This window comes from Nelusetta ayraudi, unplaced genomic scaffold (genome assembly GCF_046127955.1).
Source record: "Nelusetta ayraudi isolate G7.1 ecotype Tasmania unplaced genomic scaffold, CSIRO-AGI_Nayr_v1 ptg000060l, whole genome shotgun sequence".
Taxonomy (NCBI): Eukaryota; Metazoa; Chordata; class Actinopteri; order Tetraodontiformes; family Monacanthidae; genus Nelusetta; species Nelusetta ayraudi.
The window spans coordinates 5047633-5070000 of record NW_027466110.1 but is presented as its reverse complement, the minus strand read 5'-3'; the positions used below and the strand labels follow the sequence as shown (position 1 = coordinate 5070000).

Sequence of the window (22368 nt, the reverse complement as noted above, 5' to 3'; positions counted from 1 at the left end):
AGCACCTTCTGAATGTTGATGGATGGAAAAGCGCTGGTGGTTGTCTGAGGTGAACCGAGGCAAAGGATTATTATTATTTTTTTTTCTCTCTCTCGCTCTCACACAGTAATCAAAGTTTCTGTCAGAGCGGCTGGAACAGAAACCTCGTTAGCTCCCCTGCTAAGGTTCAGCGCAAATGTGGTTCCAGTTCCTGCGTCCGACCAGTGATCAGTTGAGACGCTGTTCACACTGCTGTCTGACACTGAAGGTTGGTGGGGAAAAGAAAAATTGCCAAACCACTTCATTATTTTATTGTAAAAAGAAAAAGAAAAAAAAGAAATCCTGGTTATTAACCTTAGCAGGATGGACTCAGACAGGTCCACTTTTTCCAGTTCAAGGCAAGCCACACCAGCACAATAATGAAGTGGATCTATCTTGGCTCGGCTCTCCATTGCCCTGAAGTGGCAAAGTTCCCTTTAGAGATGAGCGCCTTTGTAGCGGCCCTGTCGCTCGGACTTAGCGATGCTGATCGATCCAGCTCTCCGGACCTCAGGCGTGTCGGATCAATGAGCGGCCTTCAGCCCAACAAATCTCTCCGACACAACAAACAAGGAATGAGACGTCTTTCTTTCAGACCAAGTCTTTTTTTTTTTTTTTTTGGTCATCGTCATCAGCTTCCCACAGTTGCCGTCATCACACATTGTACCACAGGTGTTATTTATAATCCCTGAGATGAAAAAAAGGAAAGAATACTCTCCGCTGTATTACCTATGGTGCCTAAAAGGTTTTAGGCCCCATTCATATTTAAACATTAATGTTTTACCATATCAAATTCTTGCTGGTGGCCGTGTAGTTCATAAATCCTCCCAGGAAACGAGACGAGAAAGAATACAAGACTGCTGGCAGCGGCTTTACACGCTACCGGAACTCACACGAACCCCGGCCCCGTCGTCTTTCCATTAAAACTGAGCTGCCAGCTCTTTTCGGACACTTGACTGGCTCGACATTAGGGTTTGATTATTTTTGAGCACGGCTGATAATGGGTCCAATTTCAACGTCAATCTCGGCTTCACAAAAACAACGCAATTATGTAAAAAGCTACTGTGCCACTGGTCACTGCATGGAGGCAAATGTTTAGAGGCTTAAAGGTCCCTTGTTACATCCATCTGAGACTATTATTTTTTTCCATCCCAGGCTTCAGTGAAGCAGCCTAGTTCCATTAACTAAAACACTTAGCCCTCTGTTTGCAGCCTCCTTCATAAAAGGTGCTTGTAGGTGGTCTCAGAGACTGGGATGAACAATTCGGGACTGGTGCTATTTGTGAAATCACAAAGGGAAGATTCCCAGAGCTGTGTGTTTAGCATGCTCTTTGCGAGGGAGTGACTTTATTTTTAAATACCGGTGCAAGGTACTATAAATATTCACCCTATAAAATAGAGGGAGATGTACTGTACAAGGTTAGAGCTAAGCAGCCCATTTCCACCTGTAGTCCCTGCAGGGCACATTAAGAAATATACAGTGATGAATATAGACTATAGTTATAGATAGTTGAGTTCAACCAATGTTAATCTACAATGTGTAAAAACGTACCTTGTGAAAATCTATTCCCACATCTGAGTTAAGCTTTTCAACCCGGTGCTATTGAGGCACGCAGGGCAAAAACGGTGCCCTCCCCGAAGACACCGTGCACCACCTACCAGCACGCAGCAGAGCTCGGGCGTGTCTATAATCCCTTCAAGCTTGTCTGGGGGACGCTCCACTTCCACACTAAGTGCCCCGCCACAAGCATCCTTCTGCGCTCGCCGATCGGCTCGGCGCTAAGAATCGCAAAGTGCACGGCGGCGGAATCTCCCACGGCACGACATGCTTTGACATTACGTACGGAATTAAAATAAAGTGGCTTGCGGGAAGCCTCCACCAGATTGCTGGAGAAGCTGCTCCGACGCTGCGAGGCCGGCGCGCGTGGCGACGAGCAAATGGGCAATTCAACGGTTTCCAGCAGCCCAACCGGCGGCGTTGCCGGCGAACGTCCGAGGCCAGCAAAACAAGTTGGAGAAGAAAAGTGCACTTCGGCAAACACGGGGCGGTCGCTCCTCGTCGGTCATTGCCCTCCAGGGCTCGGCCAAATGAGCAGAGGGGCCACTCCAGCATGGCTCTCTCTAATTGGTGTTCTCTTCAGGTCAATAATAGTTTAATTCACATAGCGCACGCGTGGTTGAATGTGAGTGCGAGAAGCAAAATATGTTTGCTTGGGCAATTTTGCACGCATCAGCATGTGGTGAAGGAAATGCGCGACTGGAAAAAAAAAAAAAAAAAAAAAATCAGACATAATTGTCATATGAGAGAAAACATAATGTCATGTAAATTGAAAGAAATAAACAGGCTTAGACAAAAAGAAAAGGTAATGTCATGAGGTTGAGGCGATGCTTCGATTCACAATATTCAATATCTTGATGCATGAGATGGTGAGTCATTCTCATTCAGCAGGAAGCTTTGCTGGGCGGCGGAGCGTTCGAGGAAGACGCACATGCTAATGAGTTATGACAAAGAGGCTCTCGGCTGTGAGTGAGTGAGTGAGTAGCGGCAACGCTCCCTACCTTTTCTCAAAAGTGCTCCAAACACTGCACACAGCAAGCATTAAGTGAGAAGACAGGGGTCGAGCCATTAGAGAAGGTGCTGGGGAGGTAAAGGCGCACGCAGATCCACACACAAACACACGCACGCGCACACACAAACACACACATACCTACAGAAGCACATATTTTTCGCAAGACTAGATCTCACAGCGTAATATTGCAGTCTGGGTCGAGGGGAGGAATGAGATCTCCTGGAAGCGCAATACATCATCGACAATCAGAAAGACACAGCAGAAACCCTCCCGACCGACGACCCCACAGCTGCTGCCAGTTACTTGGACGGGCGTTAAAAAAAACCCTCACAGGAATCAAGAGATAGAGTGGTGCGCTAGAATTAAAGCAGGACAGATGCCGCACCTGGCTATGGAGTCCCACAAGCCTTTGCTCTCCTTGTTCTCACTGAGAAGGTCCTCGTTCATCTTGTCTGCTTTTTTCTGCACCTAAATCGAGAAAGGACACGAGACCAACGGTGAGTATTTTATTTTTTTTTTTGCTTATCGTTAAGACAGGAGCACGGAGTAACACAGGTGTAGGAAACTCACCCTGACTTTGATGATTTTACTGTGGAAGCTGTTGAGCGCAACGACCACGTTGCCAGCATCGGCAGGAGAATCCGTTCCATCGTGCCTGGAAAAAATTAATTTCAAGAATGTTGATTTTTTTTGGGGGGGGAGGGATCTGTGTGCTTTTGCAGGTAAGCTATAAACAGAGGGCTAAACAAGACGTTTTCTCTGGAACTTTGCAGTTTTCCGGATAATGAACTGCTTTGCTATTAATGCTTTAATTAAATAAATTAATTGAAATCATGAAAAGTTGTAAAAATAAATACATCCTATAAATTAAAGAGTATTTATTTATAACATTAAAGTCCCTGTAAGACGCCATTTATTATCTTGTTCCTTGCAGTGTGTCCATCACTACATCATTTTTGTAATGGCTTGACTAATTGAGTGCTGAGCTCATTCTATATGATGTACTGTATGTACTGTGATGTCTAAAAGAATCACTGCTTCTTCTGAACATGAATCATTTCAACTTGGCCGTCAAGCAAACAAATCAATCGCCTCCAGGCCTTCACTGATTTTTTTGCTGTTGCATTGTTCCATTTTTTTCACAGGAAAAAAAAATTAAAATAAAACACAGTCTAACCAAATGCAGTTTTAAACTTAATCCGTTTCAATTTTTAGTGCATCTATTCATAAGTTTCCTTTTCAAATAGTCTCTGCTAGCATCTCTCTCACACCTCACGTTGCAAAGAGTATCTTAACAATGTCTTTGCAATGCTTGTGAACCAAAGCAAACGTCTTTGAACGCAACAGCGCAGCATGCAGTGAACACAAGTCTGGCCGCCGCAGTCTGTGCGTTAATTACTGAGGCACAAACAGTCACACACCAGTGTTTACGGAGCTACTCAAGCCGTCAGTCTGAGTGAGTCGGCCTCGCTTAGTGTTGCGGGGGGGGGGGATTTACAGTGGAGGCTCCGGGACAGAGACGGAGGCAGCCTCTAATGGACGGACAGTGAATCAGAGGCTGGGCCAGCTGCCAGGGTCGCGCTCCCACCAAAATCATTAGCCCCCATCACCATTAGGGATCGCCTCAGCGTTATTTCAGCGCCGCCTCGTCCTAGCAGCTCTGGATACACTGGCAGATGTAAGTCTGCGTACTACTGACCGGCCCCCATCTCCATTGTAATTGTTTTAGAAGCGATTTGCCCAGAAGAGGGCGGGGCTGACAGGCGGTGACCTGATGGTGACGCACAGCGAGCCATTACAAGCCCACTGCGCACTCGAGGCGGAGAAATTAACACCATCAGCGTGATTAATGCCCCTCCCCCCTCTTCCACCTCCATGTCCTCGTCATTAGGCCCAGAAGAACGTCCCACCGCGGCCCCCCGTCCACAAATGTTGTCCCTGCCGCCGTCACAGACGCTGCAACTTCAGCCCGGGAGGGGTTTTCGAAAGCACCAGAGATCAATCCGCGCCGCGGCCCCGCTCGCAGAGGAGAGGCGAGTCGGCCCGTCTCATTCATCGCTGTCAGGGGGCCGAGGCGCGGAGCCGGCGCAAGGGCGCAAGAGTGAGGGGGGGCGCTGTAGGAAGCGGGCGAGCGGGGACACTCCCACCAGGCTCTGATCGGCCACCTAACCGGGGCAGGGCGCCGCTAACCGCAAGAATAATGACACTGCCAAGGTGAAAAATGACATCACCTCTTAGCTTCACCCGCAGGATTGGGGGAATAAATCTTGCTTGTCTGATGTGATTTGGGGCGGGAAGTGAGGGCCGCACGCGTCCTAAATCTTGTGCGGAGGTGAGCCGGAGAGGACGGCGCCCGAGACTGGAGGGACGGGACGCAGTGCACCCGGACGTGCGCGCTCATCACATCACATCACATGCAAGTTGGCATTTCACAGATAATCATGCATTAGTCCGTTCTACAAACACAACTGTTGTTCCATGAATGAAGGGAAGAGAAGCTGCAGAGTGCGGAAGGTGTGTTGGGTATAAAAATGCAGTGAAATCGAGCAATATTTCTTTTTCGTCAAACACGTCAACGCGCCTTCCCCCGGCAACCTGGGAGAGCGGCGCTGCCCCGGCTTAAAAAAACAAAATCCTGAGCTGCTACAGTCTCAGCAGCTGTCCATGTTTCCATAGTGATCGCTGGAAATAGCTGCGTTGCAGGTACGTATGAGAATAGAGCGGTGAAAAAAGGAGGTACACCTCCTGCGTCTCCAACGTTCATATTAACACTCACGAGATAATCTGGTAGATGTCCTCCGATCTTCCTTTACGCAACCTGAGGATCCAGGCGCCGGGGTTGGCTTTCAGCTGGAAATACCCCTGCCGTGGTAAAAACATGTGATATTAACCCAAGAATCCAAACACCAAGTAGGGAAAAACAAAACCCTGCTGCCATTCTTGCTGCAGATTTGACTTGACCTGAACTGACCAGGTTCGCCATGACGATGGTGTCGTGCATGAGCGGGTCCTGGCTCATGCCCAGGGTGAACTGCAGCCCGCGGGGGGGCTGCCCGGTCGACAGGTCGAAGCAGTGGCCCTCCAGCAGGAGGTGCTCCAGCTCGTACTCAGCGGTCACCGCCCCGCTCACCTGTCGGAGTGACATCACAAAAAAAAAGTCAAGTATCAGTTTGGGGCTAAACGCGATGAGGCCATCGGCCTTGTTGGGCAAAGAGCTGCAGCACCTCCTGCAGGTGGATGTTGTCCAGGTCGTAGGGGCTGCTGACAGCCTGCACCATCCAGCTCTCCGGTGTGATCATGTTGAGGGTGAGGAGGGGCGACTCGGGGAGCTCCAGGAAGCGGGCGGTGGGACCCGCCGACACCGTGTCATTGGCCATGAAGGACATGTCGGGTTCCAGGACGTAGCGGTAAAAGCTGCAGAGACACGTACGGAGGAAGTAGAAGAAGAAGGGAGTTGAAAAGGTTGGACAGGGTGGGCGTGTCCTGCAGCCCCGGATCACTGATAGGTGGAAACGCTTCTCTTTCTAGAACGGGAAGCAGGTGAGCGGGTTGCAAGAGCAGCGGATACAAACTCTGTAAAACATTTAGGTTTCAGCGTTCGGGCTCAGCCTGATAACAAGAGTACAGGTTGAACTTCCCCTGCACCACAGTCACCCCCTCCTCCTCCTCCTCCTCCTCCTCCTCCTCCTCCTCCTCCTCCTCCTCTCCCTGCTCTTCCTCCTCTTCCTGCGAGCAGCCGCTGCAGACGGCAGGCCCCAAGGGTGGCCTGCATGTTAATTGCTTTCGCTCAGTAAAAAAGAGGTACAAAGGAGGCCAGTCCAGTCTGAGCGGGTTGAAATAAAAGGAATAGATGAAAAATAAATAATCGCACTTTCGATATTTTCCGAAGATCTGAATCGATACTGAAGGCTGAAGTTATCGGAATAATAATCGAGAGTTGACCCCGCAAAACCCCTCTGCCACTCGCCCAGGGTTTTCAAAGTCAGTGGCAACGCTCTTGTTGGCAAAGTCTTTCAACAGCAAATTTAAAAAGAAAAAGAAGAAGAAGTGTAGTTTAAATATCCATCAAAGTGAGACGTACCTCCCACTGAAAATCATTTCCTATTGAAAAAAAAATTGATTTGGGCTGTTTTTCACTTCTGAAGCACATGCCGCAAACCACTGTAGAGCCAATTTACCAAAAAAATAACCACAAAAAAAGTGATCCAAAATTTATAAAAAAAACAAACAATCTGACGGTGGTTCGACTTCGACCTCTTATTCCTTGTTTTATCTTTTGCTTCTTTTTTTTATTTTATTTTTTTTATTGTTGTTTTTACTACATGGCTGGAGCCAAAACAGCACGAGCTGCAAGCAATTTACCCCGAGATGCAGCGGGAGGCCCAAAGCAATAAGGCCGGTGTTATTAAGCAGATTGCATCTGTGCAGTATAATCTTACAGGGGTGAGGAGTGTGGCGGCGGCAGCAGCGATGGCGGCTCTGCAGCAGCTGAGGATACACAAACAAGCCAAACAGGAGATTTTAATTACTCTTGGAGCACCGGCTTACCTCTTGAGGGGCATCTCGGACAGCTTGGCCCTGCAGTTCATAAAAACCTGCAGTCTCATATTGACCACTTGACTGAGCACCTGCAGGAGTCACAGGAGTTGAGAGCCGGTTAGTAATGAGAAACAATGCGGAGCCCCGCAAGCCGGCAGGGAGGCGCAGGACTCCAGGTGCTGAAACAAACTGGGTCGATCGGAGTCTGATCTGCTCCGCAGGCCGCAAAACAAACACCGGCGTCACATCGAGAGGATATCAGGGACGATCATTTACATCTTTTACAGAGTTGGGGGAAAAAAAAACAGGCTCATTAGGCAGGTCTGGCTGAAGCCCAGCCGTGACGTTCACAGTGGAAGTGTTCGACTGAATACTGCAGAGCTCCCCAGGGAAAAAACGTACACGGCAAAACAATACACATTGAAGGAGGCGTCTGCCTGGCCAACGGCTACACTGACTCATATTTTCAATACTCACCCACGGCAAAATCCTATAGCACAGGCAGCCGTCAGCAAGCTGCAGCAGGATTCAGAGAAACTGAGGCCAGCAGGGGAGGCGTTTGAAATAAAATCACCTGCTCTGAGAGTAAGAAGGAGCATTCTGCCCTCTCCTCACTCTTGTTTTATTTTAGTTTTTTAAGTCCTGCCTTTTCAGAGAAACTGCAGAATGTGGAAGTATGTAAAAACGCACACAGTGCAATGCAAATACGTTAGTCCGACTCGTCAAACTGAAAGAATATTTGATAAAAAAAATTTAAAAAAATCCACTACAAAACCATTAAACACCTGTGGCTGTACAAGGGTAAACAGAGCAGATGTTTTGCACCTTGCCAGTGTTTTCTCCCCTTTCCACACAAATCCCCTTGATGAGGAATCAATAAGAACGGTTTACAGGCTTACAGTCAGTAGGGAGGAAATCTTCTGCGCCTCCCTGGTCAGAGGGTCGATGACAGCCACGACATCGTAGGCGACCTCGTTCTCGCGGGCAGCGAGATGGAGCACACTGAGGGGGGGGGGACAAGGTGAAGGGGAAAGAGGGGAAAGAAGTGGAGGCATAGAAGGAGAAGGAGAAGGAGGATGAGGGGAAACGAGTGGATGTGGAGTAGAAAGAGGTGGAGGAGGGGAAAGAAGTGGAGGTGGAGAAGGAGAAGTAGGAGGAGAAGGAGGAGGACAGAACACCAAGAGGTGGATTCAACCACGGAGCTGCTAAAGATGCAGAAGCACGTTCACCATTATTATTATCATTCACGGCAAACGCTCACCTGTGCTCATCTTTCATGAAGTGGACGTCCCTCCTGACCTCCCCTTTGGGTGCGGCGGATAAAAGGGCGTCGACTTTCATGACTAAATCACTGGCGCTGGAGGTGGGAAATAATAATGGTGTATTAATGCACAGTGAGGACGCCCAGAGAGCCAGTCAAAGTGCGCCCAGCGAGGCCTTGTCGGCATTACTGTACAAACTTTGCATCACAGCACTTTTTCACAGTTTTGAAAAGGCAATTATAAAAACAAAATATTATTTGTTTGTTTATTAATGTAACTAAGCAGCTTCACGGTGGGAGGATGCGTGGATCATCAGGCAGACGTACTTCTTTTGCTTGATGCCCATCTGCTTGACTCTGGCGCGGACTTTCTCCGCGCTGCCGCCCAGCGTGATCTTCTCCAGCAGGTGGAAATCCTCCATGCCGAACTCCTCCCCCTCCTGGAGCGGCGCCAGGATCTGACGCAGGGGGACAGGAGTCGGTCAGGAGGAAGAAGTCTCCGCCCACCGAGCGGTGCGCTCGGACCACTTAAAACCACATCGCTCAGCTTTTCGCTGCGGAAGTCGTGTCACTGCTGCGGGAGGGATGGCAAAATGAAAATAACTGATGGCGCCATCTGAGAGGCCGTCCTCTTCATCCTCGGGCCTGTCAGCTGGAGCGCAGCCGAGGCATCAGTCATCGGCTCCGGGAGAGCGGGCGCACGCGCTCACACGCGCACGCTGTCAGCAAATACAAAGGCTCGCACTGACACGCGCGGTACAGTTTTGCGCCACCTGTGACCTTTGAGAGACAGACACGCTGATTTCACAGTATATATACAAGGGGAGGCACACAGGGGAAAATGTGCCAAAGTGCAGAAAGCTCAGGGGATTCAGGCCGACAATAGAAAAACAATTTAACCAGCACTCTGCCACTTCCTGCTTCGTCTTGCACAGAGGTGGGAAGAAACAGAGTACAAATACTTTGTTGCTGCACTTGCAAGTAGATTTTTCAGGTATCTGTACTTCATTTTTCTGATGACGTTTTACTCCCTGCAAGCGTACACAAATGTCTGTATTTTCTACTCCTTACATTGGAAAAACATGCTGTTACTTTTGTGTTTAAAAGTGCTTAAAAGATACAAATTCTGTTCAAAGTAATTCACTTATGATCATAGTTGTTGTTGCTTCAAGTTAATCATATTTTAGAGTGGTGTTATTTAAGTACCTCAGCTCTGTTCTGTACATTTTCAGTTCAGAGAAAAATTAAAAATGTCATTGGTCATTGTTATTAAAAGAGTTAACATCCAATAATGGCTCACTGGTCATAACGATCACTGATTATACCTTGGTTGTGATGCAGCTGAAAAGGAAAATATTGCATTGAGCTTTGAGAGAAGCAAAGCTTTTCCATTTTTGCAAAATGATCAACGATCGTTTCATTTATGGCAAAAATAAATCTTCAACGTGTACATTACAGAGCCTACGTTCTTACTTTTACTTGAGTAAAGGAGTTGAATCAGTACTTTTACCTTGACAAGAGTATTTTTTTTCTTGTTTTTACACAGTATGGGTACTTCTACTTAAGTACAGAGTGTCAATACTTTGCCACCAGTGCTCTTGCATGCAGGGACTGGTGCTTTGGCAGAGGAGTGAAGACGTGCGCTCACCCTGCCGTTGCTGATCACCGCCCGCTGCCCGGGACTTAGTTTGAGGACGTCTCGGCAAAACAGCTGCTGACTGCGGATAAAATCCACTTCCAGCGTGTTGTACTTTTTCTCAAAGGCGTCGTCGTCCATGCCCTGCAGTGGAATAAACAAAGCTCTCTCAGGGTAGGTGCGGGGAGAGTGGGGGGAAATTGATTGTGGCGTCGGGCGGCGACGCGTTTGAAGAATGCGCAACGCGGCGCAGGATCCAATAGACGAGCTCGAGGATCATTCTGCCTCGACAGGCCTTTTTCTTTTCCTTTTTGAAAGGGCTGCAAAGGCAGAACAAGGAGGGTGGAGGAGGAAAAAGAAAACAGAGTAATGCCTGGGCGTGAGGGGTGATGTATGTGAGGCTGAGGGGTTATTGACAACTGGGCTGATGCATTGTACCGGCCAAAAATCACTGACGGCTCTCCGACGCAGACGAGGGCTGGAAAAAAGGCGCGTGCGTGAAAATTATATTAATCAATTTGTAATTAATATAACAAACTCTTAATTAAGACTCGGTCATTTCTTCTTCTTTTTTTTCTGTGGCCCGGAACAAATGAGGGTGCGGGAGCGAGGTGCCGTTTCTGCTGCTGCTGCTGCTGCATGAGAGTTTGCGTCAGGTTATTAGTTCCTCCCACATCCCTCCCCCGGAGAACAGGGCGAAATACCAATAATGTCAGCACAAGCCAGTCAGCAAGTCCGTCTGGCAGCCAATAATAAACTTGTACCCCCCCGACTCCCAGTCTCAAATCGCAGCGCCGCCTCCTACCTATCTCTCTGTTGCTATTTCCAGCGCACCACCCCAACCCACCCCCCATCCCATTGTTTAAGGCTCTCGGCAATTGAAGGCCAGTTTGTTACGGCTGCTCCCAGTCAGTGACTTATTCCTGGAGGTGGGGGGGGGGGGGGGCGAGACGGGAGCGCTCCGTCTCCTGTGAGAGGATTTTCCGATGAGAGAGTTCGTATTCTACCTTGTAATAACCACTATGACGACGCCGTGTGGGCAGAGACGGACGAGAGAGGAGCTGCTGACTGCGACAGTCAGGCTCCACCGAGCTCGGCGCTCCAAACGGACTGCGGACGGGCGAAGGAAGGCCGTCGATGCGTTCGGGTTCTTGAAGGCGAGGTGTTCACTGGCATCTGTTTGTTTTTTTTGTTTTGTTTTTTTCCCCTCCTTGTCAGTTAAAGATTCAGCGCGCGGAGCCCCGGCCCCTGCGCTGCCCCTGTGACGGATCAAGCGGAACTGACAGTGAGTAGGCCGCTCCCGCCTCGGGATCCACGGGGGCTGCAGAGCATCATGTGGCGCTGGAGAGGCGCTCGACTCGCTGATGTTTGGAGAGAGGGATGAGAGGACGAGCTCATCAATCACAATTTTTCCCCCCAGACTGGGCCCACAAGTCAACATGGCAGAGAGGTGTGTGTGTGTGTGTGTGTGTGTGTGTTGGGAGGATGGGGGGGGGGTCTCTGCAACCTGCTTTTCTTCACCAGCTCCTCACTAACATATTTGGCAGTGAATCCTTTTATTCACTTCCTCCAACCTTGCTGGGCGGCATGAATGAAGATAAAATGTATTTTAATTCAGCCTACAGACTGCGGCTGCTTTACTGGAGCTTTCACAATGCTGTGGTAAAAAGACTGTGACCGAGAAGGATTTACGCCAGTGGTAGTAATGAGGCGTAAAGTCGCGTCTCAGATAGTTGACTTCTCACTCCCGTCACTGTTTTTTTTCTTCAAGCATCTTTCTAGAAACAAACTGAGGCTAAAATGACGGAAAAAATCCTGGACTACAAACTACATACCACAAATTCCCCATCGATCTTTCCATCGGAAACAACTCGCTGCCACCGCGCCTCCTTGTGAACTTCCGAACACGCTTCGGCAACAGTACATTGAGCGTCAGCGTGCCGGGCGATCGAGCGATAAGAGGCTCATAAATTTTAATTTCCCAATTAGCTCGGCCCGCCGGCACTCCAGAATATCTATGTTTACTGCCCGCGTGGCGGCGGCGAGGAGGAGGGATTCAACTCTCACATATGTTACTTGTAATGAGGAACGTGTAACGCGTTCCGTCCCATCAGCCCGCAGGCAGATCACGCTGGCTCAAGGCCCGTCAGACGTGACCGTGCCATCTTGGTTCTGTTGTCGGCTAATTAGCTCGTACAAGCAGGAAGAGAAAAGGCGGAGTAGGTGATTTGATGCAGTCTAACAAAGTTTTGGGGCGTTATTATGTACTAATGGAATTTAAAATGTTAAAGGGGTTCAACTAATAATTTCTAGATTGTCTAGTCATTGGAAAAAAATATAATTAAGTGTAAAAATACGTCCTCAGTCTTTCCAATCGCAGTTTTTTTGGACGATAGTTCTCAGCCCTAATTAGGCACCCAAACCAATAGTGTGACCGGTTGTTAAACAAAATCTGTTCAGTACAACGGAAATGTTTGGTTGGTGTTTTACAACAAATAATACCGACTTAACTCTGAATTACCTGGAAAAAACAAAAAAGTGGAACCAGAAAATGAAAACAAACAAATTAAAAACCAATGTAAGATAAATTTAAATATGCTGACATGCTCATTTTAAAAGCATGAATATAATGTGGAAAATAAGAAAATGACACACTTCAAAAGGTTAAATTTAAGTTTATATACCTGAATTAGAAAGTCTTTCATCTTGGTTCTCTGTTGGAGCAGCATGATGGTTTCCTCCTTCAGGATCTTTTGCACAAACTCTGTTGCGGCCTTGTTCTTCTGGGTCAGGAGGGAGGCCCAGATGGCCCGGAACACCACAGTGTTGTCTTCGCTGGGCTTCCCGGACGGGTTGTCGATCACCCCCACACGCACTCCAGGGCTGGCTTTCTGCATGGACGCCCGCAAACGTGCAAACACAGCAAATGTCACACTAAGGTCCCATATTATCCCTGAGAATTTATATCATTGGTTTGCCAAATGCATTCAACCTTCACTTCACTACCACTTCATATTGAAGGGTTGCATCAATGGGAGGATGTTCCACCACTAAATATAAAGACATGACACCCAGCGTGTGACAGCATCACAGGAAGTAGAAAATGAAGCAACGAAAAGTTCACTCACCAGATGGTTTAAAGCATTCAGCAAAAGTTTCCTCCCAGATTCCTTTTCAAAATCTCCAACTATCCACGTGGTCACAGCACTTATCCCATCTTCATCTGAGACAGAAACACAAGGCAAAATACACTCGGGCAGCCTGGTTGACGTGTCATCTTTTAAACATGAGTCGCCTTGTTGTCTCTGCTGCACCCTGACATTTATGGTGTGTGGTCCTGAACAGTTTCTCCATCTTAACAACAACATGTGACATTTGTGCAAAGCTTCTCCGGCTTAAAAGGGAAAAAGAAAAAGGAGGTTTGGGCAATTTCCCAGTTTTGTGTGAGAGACGCGAAAGTTCGTATGACTCAGACATCTAAGCAAGAACTTAACGCAGAGATGAAAAAATTGCAACAAAAAGTCGTAGTTATTATTAATTGTGTCTATATCCCCTTGGGATATAGAGCAGGCAGTCGTGTGGTGCCAACGAGCCCTCGGCGACACACATCTGTGACGATCATCAGCGCCACTGGCCTGCAGCCAGACAGCACGGCCCCAGCAGCCACCACACTGGGGGCCAGTAGCCAATTCACTGAGGCGCTGCTGATCAATATTATGTTCTCTACGTGAAGATGCCAAAAGAAATGGAGCAAAGTATTCGAAAGATTAAGCGTGAATGCACATACATTATTCAAAATGTATCATGTGTGATCTCTTACCTTTGTGTGTGAAGTACTTCATCCTCTTGGCCGTTATGGCTATTTTGTCCTTTACGTCCACATAGGAGAACATCGTGGCATCCTCCCATTCGCTGACAACTGCAGGGAAGATGCAAGTAAAACAACAGAAAAACAAACAAAGGTGGGAGCGAGGGTAAAAAAAAAAAAAAACACACAGCGCCGCTGGTCACCTGGGTTGGATGTGAAGTCCAGGTATTGGCGCTCGGTGCTGAGGACGAGCGGATTCATCCTGGAAACCACGTTGGGCTGTTCCATCAGATAGTCAACCACATCCAGGCCCTCTGTCAGTTGGCCCTGCAGTTGGGTGATCAACAGAACACATGTAGCCGACAAAACCATTTCCTACTGGAATACAATCAAACACTTGACTGGGGGAGAAAACAACACACGCTGGAGAAACTGAACTGCCACCAAATGCAGCATCTATTGGTCGCGTCTAAAAGTTCCGCTCGCACGAAAACTGAAAGAGTTCCTGCACTTGGCTGAAGATGGAAGGTGATGTTTATTTTCACGCGTCTACCATAAACACAGCTCTCTGGAAGGCAGTGGTGGTGTCCATTATGCGCTGCAAGATGACGGCTTCAAGCTCATCCGGGTCCATCTCATCGGGGTTCAGAGGGATTCCATTAAAAAGAGCCAGAGGTAGAGCGCCCAGGCCGCTCTTTTTGTAGAAGAGGGCGCCGTTCTGCAGAATATAACAAAAGAAAAAAAAGCAGCAACAATAACGCCGCCGCCGCCGCCGCATTCATCGTACAGCAGTAAAAGTGTGAGGAAACAAACCAGTGAGGGTTCATTTCCTTACCTGTCGTTTCTCATCATACTCCGATTCAACTCCGAGGATCCGCTCGGCGCCGGCTCTTGGGAATTTTCTCTTCAGGTAATCAATGACCGCATCAACAGTCAGCGTCTCCCCTGCATCTATTTTGCTGTATATCTGCGAGAAAGTGACAACTCGGATCAGATTGTAGCAATTATTCCCCTCTGTGTTAGTGAAACGCTGACACCAGACTCGAGTCCAATAATGTCAGCAAAGGAAAAAGCAGGCACAATGGAGCGACTCAGTGCTGAGCTACAAAAGAGCCGCGCTTTAGTTATTCCCTCAGAAGCGCTGGCTTAAACCAACAGAGATTTATGTATGTGACACACTTACGGAGAGCGTGGACATCAGAGCCTGGGATAAGTCGTACTCCTCTGCAATGTAATTCAGCAGTCGGTAAAAAGCGACGCCGGCATCTGAGGAGCCATCAATCTCATCCTCGGTGTTGACAACAAACACAAATCCAATTCTGGGGGAGGGAACAGGACAAACAGGCATATTCAATTTTGCAGGTAAAATGAGACTCGCAGACCTAACAAAGATCACAAATGCCAGGAGTGGACCCGCAGGGCGCCGGAGCGGCACCTACCTCAGAGGGATCTTGTGCTTGTAGAAGAGCTCCGCCAGTTTGACCAACTCCACAGTCTCCTCTTGAACGGGATCGAGGAACAACACCTGGCAAACCAAAAAATATGGTGTTGCGTATTTGCGTTGAAGAAATCTTGATATTTGTATTCAAGGCCTGGTAGTTTTAATAATAAAAGGCAACATGTACTCTGTGTTGGAGTTTGGGAGAAGATTCCCACTCCACTGAGTGAAATTAAACAAAATAATGACCGGTGTACTTGTTTCATTGATCATAATCCTGGTGTCCAGGGGGACTCACCAGGTTGAAGAAATTCCTCCTGATTTGCCGGATGACTCCGGGAAATGTTGCTCTGAGAAGCTCCTGCACGCCTGATGGCCAGCTACGGTAGGCTGGATCGTTCTCTATGTCGTTCAGCCACTGCAGGTTCCAAACAAACAGTGGGTGAAGAGGTGACATGTATGGATTCATTAGTCCAAGTGCAACCAACATTCAGGATCGGGTGTTATACATTTTTAATGAAGTCTATAAATGATGTCTGATATCTGATATTTGGCCATAAAGGGAAAAAACTCTGCATGCTGTATCTGCAAGTGATGCTTTTGGATCTCAGTCATCTTTGTAATAGCACGTCTGTGACACCCGCCAGAAACGTCTGCCACAACCTCTTATTCCGTCCTGCCCGCCGTCAAAGCCGCCTGCTTGTGTGTATTGCTCTTTATGACGGACGATGGGGAGCGGTGCTGCGGCAAAATGAAATAGTGTTGCTGGCAAGCCCAGCGCCGACTGTGGTCTTTACTGCTGGAGAGAAAGAGCACAAGCCCTCCCAACAGTGCAACAGGCAAGCTGTCATTATCTCTCACACGCTCACGCTCACGCTCTCGCTGCATGTGTGTGTGTGTGCGTGCGTGCGTGCGTGTCATCCATAAAAAAAAAAGAGAGAAAAAACATTAAGTAGCTCTTGGTGGCGTGAGGAAGGTGAGGCCTCAGAGTCTCCATATCCTCCCATTTTCCGCCTTTCAATAACTGCAATATTAGAATAGCTGCAGGGGCCGAAGCGAAAGCTTGCTAGATTTTAATTTGATAGCTTCCCCCGGCGGATACCTCCATGAATAACTGGAGTTTCTGGCAGGCTCAAGACTTGTTCGCGAAAGCTGGATGATTGATCCGGTAATTTACACCCCAGCGTGAGAACACAAAGGAGAGGCGAACAACTGCGGCGTTTACGCACTGCAAAAAAAATAATAAAGCGCTCTGACGCTGCTCACCATTATGGCTGGATGTCTGATGTCTAAGGCGTAGCTGTCATCCGCGGCGTTCACAGGTAAGCGCAGCAGCTTGCCCTGGTGCTCCCCTTTAAGGCCGAGGTTATGAAGCCCCTCCAGGATCTTGGCCTCTCGTCGGAGGATGTCCAAAATGCTGCAAAACACAAGACGGCAGGTATATATACGTGTGTGTGTTCTGTGTCGAAGTCGTGTTGTGTTGCAATACCCGACTATCTCGTCACAACAGAGCCAATCCATTGATCCGAGGCTTCCCGGGGAGAGAGCGAACAACCTGCTGCCCCCCCCCCCCCCCCCCCCCAAGGAGCAGGAGTCCCACCTGAAAGGATTGTGAAGGTCCAGATCGATGTGCAGGCCGTTGATGAAGAGCTCCCCGTCTCCTGGGTGAACACCCACGCTCTCGCTGAGGTGCTGAAAGAATGAGATCAGGGTGGAATTGAAAGTGTACTTGGAAATCCAAAGTTTCTTTTTACTTTCCCCCCAATTGAATTGATGTCAAATGTATGAATGTATTAGTGCGGAATATCATTCAAATCGAGACAGCTTTTCACTCACTCATTCACTTGCAGAACAAAGGCCATTTTCCAGGAGGAAGTTGTGTTTTTAACTCACCTTTTGGTTCTCCTCAATTTCTTTTCTCATCTCTGGCTTTACAGCGACTCTTGTCAGTGATCTGTGGGAACCAAAAAAAAAATAAAAATAAAAAATGCACTCACTGACCTATAGAATCCTGATGACAGTACAGTTTCCATCAATTTCTTCGTCAAACAACCAGCTCTGAGTAGCAAGTTTCAGTGTTATTACAGTGTTACAACACTGGCTGACTCGCTTATGCTACATGATGCACAAATATAACAAGGTCTTACAAAAAGCAAGCAGTACTTTGTGTCCCTTACGTGATGCCATTTACTGTGCCTTGATTTACACGATGCGAAACAACAAAGGTGACAAAAGAAAAAGATTTTGAAAAGCACAAAGAGCAGGGAAGAGAAACTCAGGTGAATACATTACCTGGCTTTGATGGGAAAGTTCTGGCTGAGGTCTCGCATCAGCTTCAAAGAATCAAACTTTGGAGCAGACAAGATTCTGTTCGCTGCCTGGAAACTGAGATCTGTGGGGATTAAAGAGTAACATCGACATTTTTTCATTTGTCAACAAAATTGATGACGTGTTAAGACAAATCAAATCTAGGCCTGAAATCATAGCGGTGGGTGGAGAACAGTTGTTTGCAAGCATTTTCAGAACATTCAATTGATAGGGGTAAAAAAACAAAAAAAAAACAAAACAGACATCTTCATCAAAAACATGTTTCATGCTAAAACAGTTGAAAAGAGTGAAACAATGAAATTTACAAATCAGCTTTTCAAGGATTTTAACAGTTGGAATTAAAATATGTATACCTTGCATTTCCCACACTTTGAGAGGAGCCATTTCACCGCCGCTCTCCAGGAGGTGTCTGCGTAGCTCACTGAGCTGCTCCTTGTATTCAGGATGGGATTTCCTGGAAAGAAGTTTAATGGGAAAAAAAACTTTGCCGAGCAGATGGGGCAGCGATGCACAGATGCAGCCTGTCTAAGGCAGCAAATCTGATTGGCACGTCGACACCCCTGCCAGTCTAGTTCCAAAGTTTGTCTCCCCTTTAACAAATACTCTCTGGGGCTCCTTACATGATGTAAGATGAAAGTATGACAAGGAAAGTATTGAGGGAAGGTGTTTTACACAGCCGACATCGACCAAAAACCATCTTAAAGTTTGAATTCTCTCCCATTTTCAGGGCCTGTCAGCCGACCCAGCTTAAATCTTGCGGAACAGACAGAACCAGAAAATGTAGACATCAATCCTCAAATCTCAAAAGAGGGAAATGGGATTAAGATGTTAGTGTTAAGCTTCTTACTTTAATGTTCCAAAAAAGAAACCTTGGACTTCATCGTCTTCATCTTCGTCAGCATTTATATCCGTCTTTGAGTCTAGAAAAGTCAGAGATGTGTTTTATTGACTTTGGTAGTTGCAAAAACAACAACAACAAAAATTGCCATGTGACAAACTGACCTTTTACTTTTGTGTCATCCACAGCTTTGTACTCTGTGCTCTTGATAGCCAATTCAACACCGTAGCCGGATAAAAGCATTTTCTGAGGCTTTGGGTCCTGCAGTCAGCAGCAGGATGGCAGTTTTAAAATAAAGAAATGCAAAATGTTGTTGCTACATAGTAAAAAAAAATTAAAAATATAATGGCAAAAGATAATAATAACGTGACAAATTCAGAGGCATTCTACTTTGAATTGTATTGCATTTACAAAGACAAAGCCTGAAATGCTTCAAGTATTAAATGGAGGAAATGTTTAAAATGCTACACAGATGGACAAACTCCTCCACTATGGAACGACATTACCCCGCAGAAGCAAGAAACACGCAGCAGCAGATTCTGTGGTGCTGTTTGTCACAGGCGACCTTGACAGTGATATCACCCAGAATCAAAGCGCTATCGCAGTATTTTACAGATTTATCCCTCCCACACGCTGCTTTTCTTTGACAGAAATGTCTCTTTCACCTCATCACTGGTGTGTCCATTTTTCCACAGATCAGGAACAATTTTAATAGAACCAGTTGATTTTTTTTTTTTTTCCAAAAGGCAGGTCAAAGCTGCACAAGCAACACTTTGCATGAGGAGGAAGTAGAAGCTGGAAAGATTGCATTTGTAGGATTCATCAGTTCTATCACATAAAATGTAAAACAGATAAATGCATTCATTCATCTACAACAACTTCACTCAGAAGTAGATGAAAAAAAACATGACTAGGAGCCACTTCACATCAATAGTATGTTTAAGGTTTGAGACCTACCGCTACGTAATGCCGCAGGACATAAGTAAGTGTACCATCCTGCGCCTTTGCCGAGAGCGATTTATGAAACGTGGTGAACCTTTTGGTTCCAATCTCCGCATAGAGGATCACCACTGGTACATCCGTTTTATTGGCCCCTGGATATGTGTGATCACTTTTGAACAGATAAGGTTTTGGCCTGCGGACAAAAAAAGATGCTTGAAATAAAAATCTGAAATTTCTAAGTATGTAAGTATGCAGAACTCAGCCTGTAATAGTCAAAGCAGCTATTTGTAATGAAAATTCACACACAGAAAGACAGCCATTGCCGCTTTGTGTTACCTGCCTGCAGCTGCCTTCAGGAGCTTCTTGATTTCTTTGGTGCTGCAGCTGTGCTGACCATGAATAGAGATGAACGCGGGGCAAGACTCGGGCGGGGGTTCGTCGTTTGCAATCTGGTAAAAACACAGTGGCTTCAACATTACAGACCACAGTATAATTACAGATAAACCAGTTACGTAAGCTGTTTGCTCGCGGTATTCCCCAGAGATCATTGCTGTTGTTTACGGTATGCAGCACAATGTGTTTCACAAAAAAAGAAAGCATTGCAATCGCACTCAGGTTAACCTGAATCTACTGATCCTGTCTGGAGAAAACACGTTATGCTCTTAAAACTGTTTAAAAATGAATGTCTTTATAATTTATATAATTTTTCATTCTCTTTGCACTATTTCTATGTTTCTGTAATTATGTAAATTGGCCCAATGTGGGATTAATAAAGGTGTTCTATTCTATTTTATTCTATCCTATTCTATAACCAATTGTGTGGGTGGTCAATTTTATTCTCATCAAAACCCCCGTTTTCTGAAAAGTTTTACAGTTTAACAATATGGCTCATATTATTCTCATACATAGCACATACCTGCTGGGATGCATGAACAGCTGGTGAGTACGACCGGAGAGACAGAGCAAACTTGAGGAGATTAAGCTGAAGATCTGTGAGGAACTGGCCAGCCTTCTTTAGGATCAAATTGTAGTAAGAACGGACAGACTCTGCAAGAAACACACACATAGGGCTGGATTAGAATATCTTTCATTTGGTTGGCAGCAGTAACTAACATGCATGCAATTATAACACAAATTTAACTCAAGTTGTTGTAATAATGTACAAGGTAGCTTTTAGCTTAAAAACCTTGGAATGATGGCAACAAATACCACATTAATCTGCAGAAAAGGAAACAAAATAACATACCTCCATGCTTGTACACCGTTAACTCCTTCACAGTGTCAACAAACTGCCAGAATTTCTCATTGCCATCTTCTCCGATAAACTCACTGTGCAAAAGAGAAGCAATTTAGACACTCATCAGTGTCCAACCAGGGGCAAGTTGCTGAGCCAAGAGCCGATGGCACAATAGCAGAGGCTGGAAGTGAGGGCCTGCCTCCTCTCAAACAAACCAAGGTGCACGCAGAAACAAAAACCTCTCATTTTAAAACAACACGTAGGAAGGCATGGAAATCATCAACATATTAATTACATGCTGATCTCACTAGAAAAAATGTCTCCATTCTCATTAAATATCCAGTTAAATCTACTTTAACTTCTGCACTTAAGAGTAAAAATTATTATTATTATTATTATTATTATTATTATTATTATTTCGATCATGCCCTTTGACATCAAGGGTCAGTTTGTGACACTTGCTGATGCTGACATGCATGCGTGTGGTCAGGAATACCTCGTCTCCAGAAGGAAAGGCGTCATGTTCCATTTCGCTTTTAGACTGGCAGTGACGCCTTTGGGTGCTGACATGGCACGGTGCATGCTCAGCAGCATGAGCAGCGAGAGAACAATAATGGTCCTCATCGTTATCTTCACATGAACCTGGAGGAGCAGGGAGCAAGTACACCAACGCAGTCAAACGCGGTTGCCTTCCTGGACGTGCCACGTAGCGAGCGTGCCTCTTGCCTTATTATCAAAAGCGCTTGGAGTGTGCGGATTAAAATAGCTTTTAAAAATTCTGTGTGTGTGTTTTTTTTTTTGTTTGTTTGTTTTTTTAACCTATGCCGTCATGAGTGGAATGTGTTAACAAAAAGAAAAACCATCGCGTTTGCCTTTTTGCCATTTAGCGTTGTATAGTAAACATTCAACACACCAGGGGAAAGACTACATTAAATAACCACTAGCTGTAGCATAAAAGTAAAGATCCAACCATCGTTCGAGCAGTAAACTATCGTCAACATTCAAGAAACGGATGAGACAAATAATAGTGTGAATTGGGAATGCACAGTGAGTGTCACTCTGTTGTCGCTAATATTTCCCTCACCCCGTTAGTGATGCTGACCAGTTCCATGCAAAGCAAGTGGGTATTTTGGAGCAGCTAGCAGCCCGTTACTCCAACAGCTAACGAGTTGCCGGGTGTGCCGTAAATTGTGGTGACTGACGCGGACCATCGAATATGCCTGACACAGCCGTTCACCAAAAAAAAACAAAAAACATTTACGGCACGTAGTCATGTTTTTCCAAAACACCCGTATTGATAAGTATGACGATTCTGAGCATGTGTTTATTTTAGAAACTGTTAACAGTTTGAATTTTACTCCGGCAAAATATTAGCCAACTAAAAAAAAAAAACTGCACTCAGAATCATACACCAGCTGCGGCGCGTTTCCATGTTTACCATAGATTACTAATCATCCCCTGTGCTAGTGCGTGAGCAAGTTTACGACTGCACAACTACAACAATTGAATCTCAATAAAGAGTCCAGAAAAGAAAACTCCTTCTGATCCCTTTCCGTGAAAATAACCGATTGTTGCAATAGCACAAAACTGTGAATTTAGTGCGAGATAAAAAAAAATGGTATAAATTTTATTCGATGAATAAACAAAACAACAACACCAAAGATGTTATCTTTATTTAATTAGCCTCTTTAACCTATATATTGTATAAGCATTTCATTGAGAATCATAATAAGTAGGAACCTAAGGGTGTTGAT

At 46.3% G+C, this 22368-nt stretch overlaps 1 protein-coding gene across 3 annotated transcripts in view; it reads right to left on the bottom strand.

The window, feature by feature from the left end:
- The window catches only part of uggt2 (UDP-glucose glycoprotein glucosyltransferase 2), a 28862-nt gene extending 7057 nt beyond the window's left edge, over positions 1–21805 (bottom strand). For 2 of the 3 annotated variants that reach the window (XM_076040136.1, XM_076040135.1), the window contains exons 1-33: positions 21699–21805; positions 21111–21256; positions 20624–20706; positions 20294–20424; positions 19714–19826; positions 19393–19570; positions 18600–18696; positions 18445–18517; positions 17951–18051; positions 17562–17661; positions 17163–17223; positions 16870–16961; positions 16536–16686; positions 15568–15687; positions 15271–15356; positions 15015–15150; positions 14667–14798; positions 14385–14549; positions 14035–14158; positions 13844–13942; positions 13152–13246; positions 12708–12914; positions 10036–10167; positions 8715–8845; positions 8388–8483; positions 8026–8128; positions 7136–7215; positions 5812–6001; positions 5559–5717; positions 5364–5449; positions 3158–3242; positions 2973–3055; positions 2726–2806 (exon numbers count right to left, since the gene is read on the bottom strand). In XM_076040136.1, coding sequence (XP_075896251.1) covers positions 2726–2806; positions 2973–3055; positions 3158–3242; positions 5364–5449; positions 5559–5717; positions 5812–6001; positions 7136–7215; positions 8026–8128; positions 8388–8483; positions 8715–8845; positions 10036–10167; positions 12708–12914; positions 13152–13246; positions 13844–13942; positions 14035–14158; positions 14385–14549; positions 14667–14798; positions 15015–15150; positions 15271–15356; positions 15568–15687; positions 16536–16686; positions 16870–16961; positions 17163–17223; positions 17562–17661; positions 17951–18051; positions 18445–18517; positions 18600–18696; positions 19393–19570; positions 19714–19826; positions 20294–20424; positions 20624–20706; positions 21111–21256; positions 21699–21725 — 3743 coding nt within the window. In that variant the 5' untranslated portion in view covers positions 21726–21805. The remainder of the gene's footprint in view (positions 1–2725; positions 2807–2972; positions 3056–3157; positions 3243–5363; positions 5450–5558; positions 5718–5811; positions 6002–7135; positions 7216–8025; positions 8129–8387; positions 8484–8714; positions 8846–10035; positions 10168–12707; positions 12915–13151; positions 13247–13843; positions 13943–14034; positions 14159–14384; positions 14550–14666; positions 14799–15014; positions 15151–15270; positions 15357–15567; positions 15688–16535; positions 16687–16869; positions 16962–17162; positions 17224–17561; positions 17662–17950; positions 18052–18444; positions 18518–18599; positions 18697–19392; positions 19571–19713; positions 19827–20293; positions 20425–20623; positions 20707–21110; positions 21257–21698) is intronic. The other variant, XM_076040137.1, reaches the window with a different exon arrangement.
- Positions 21806–22368: the final 563 nt, after the last annotated feature.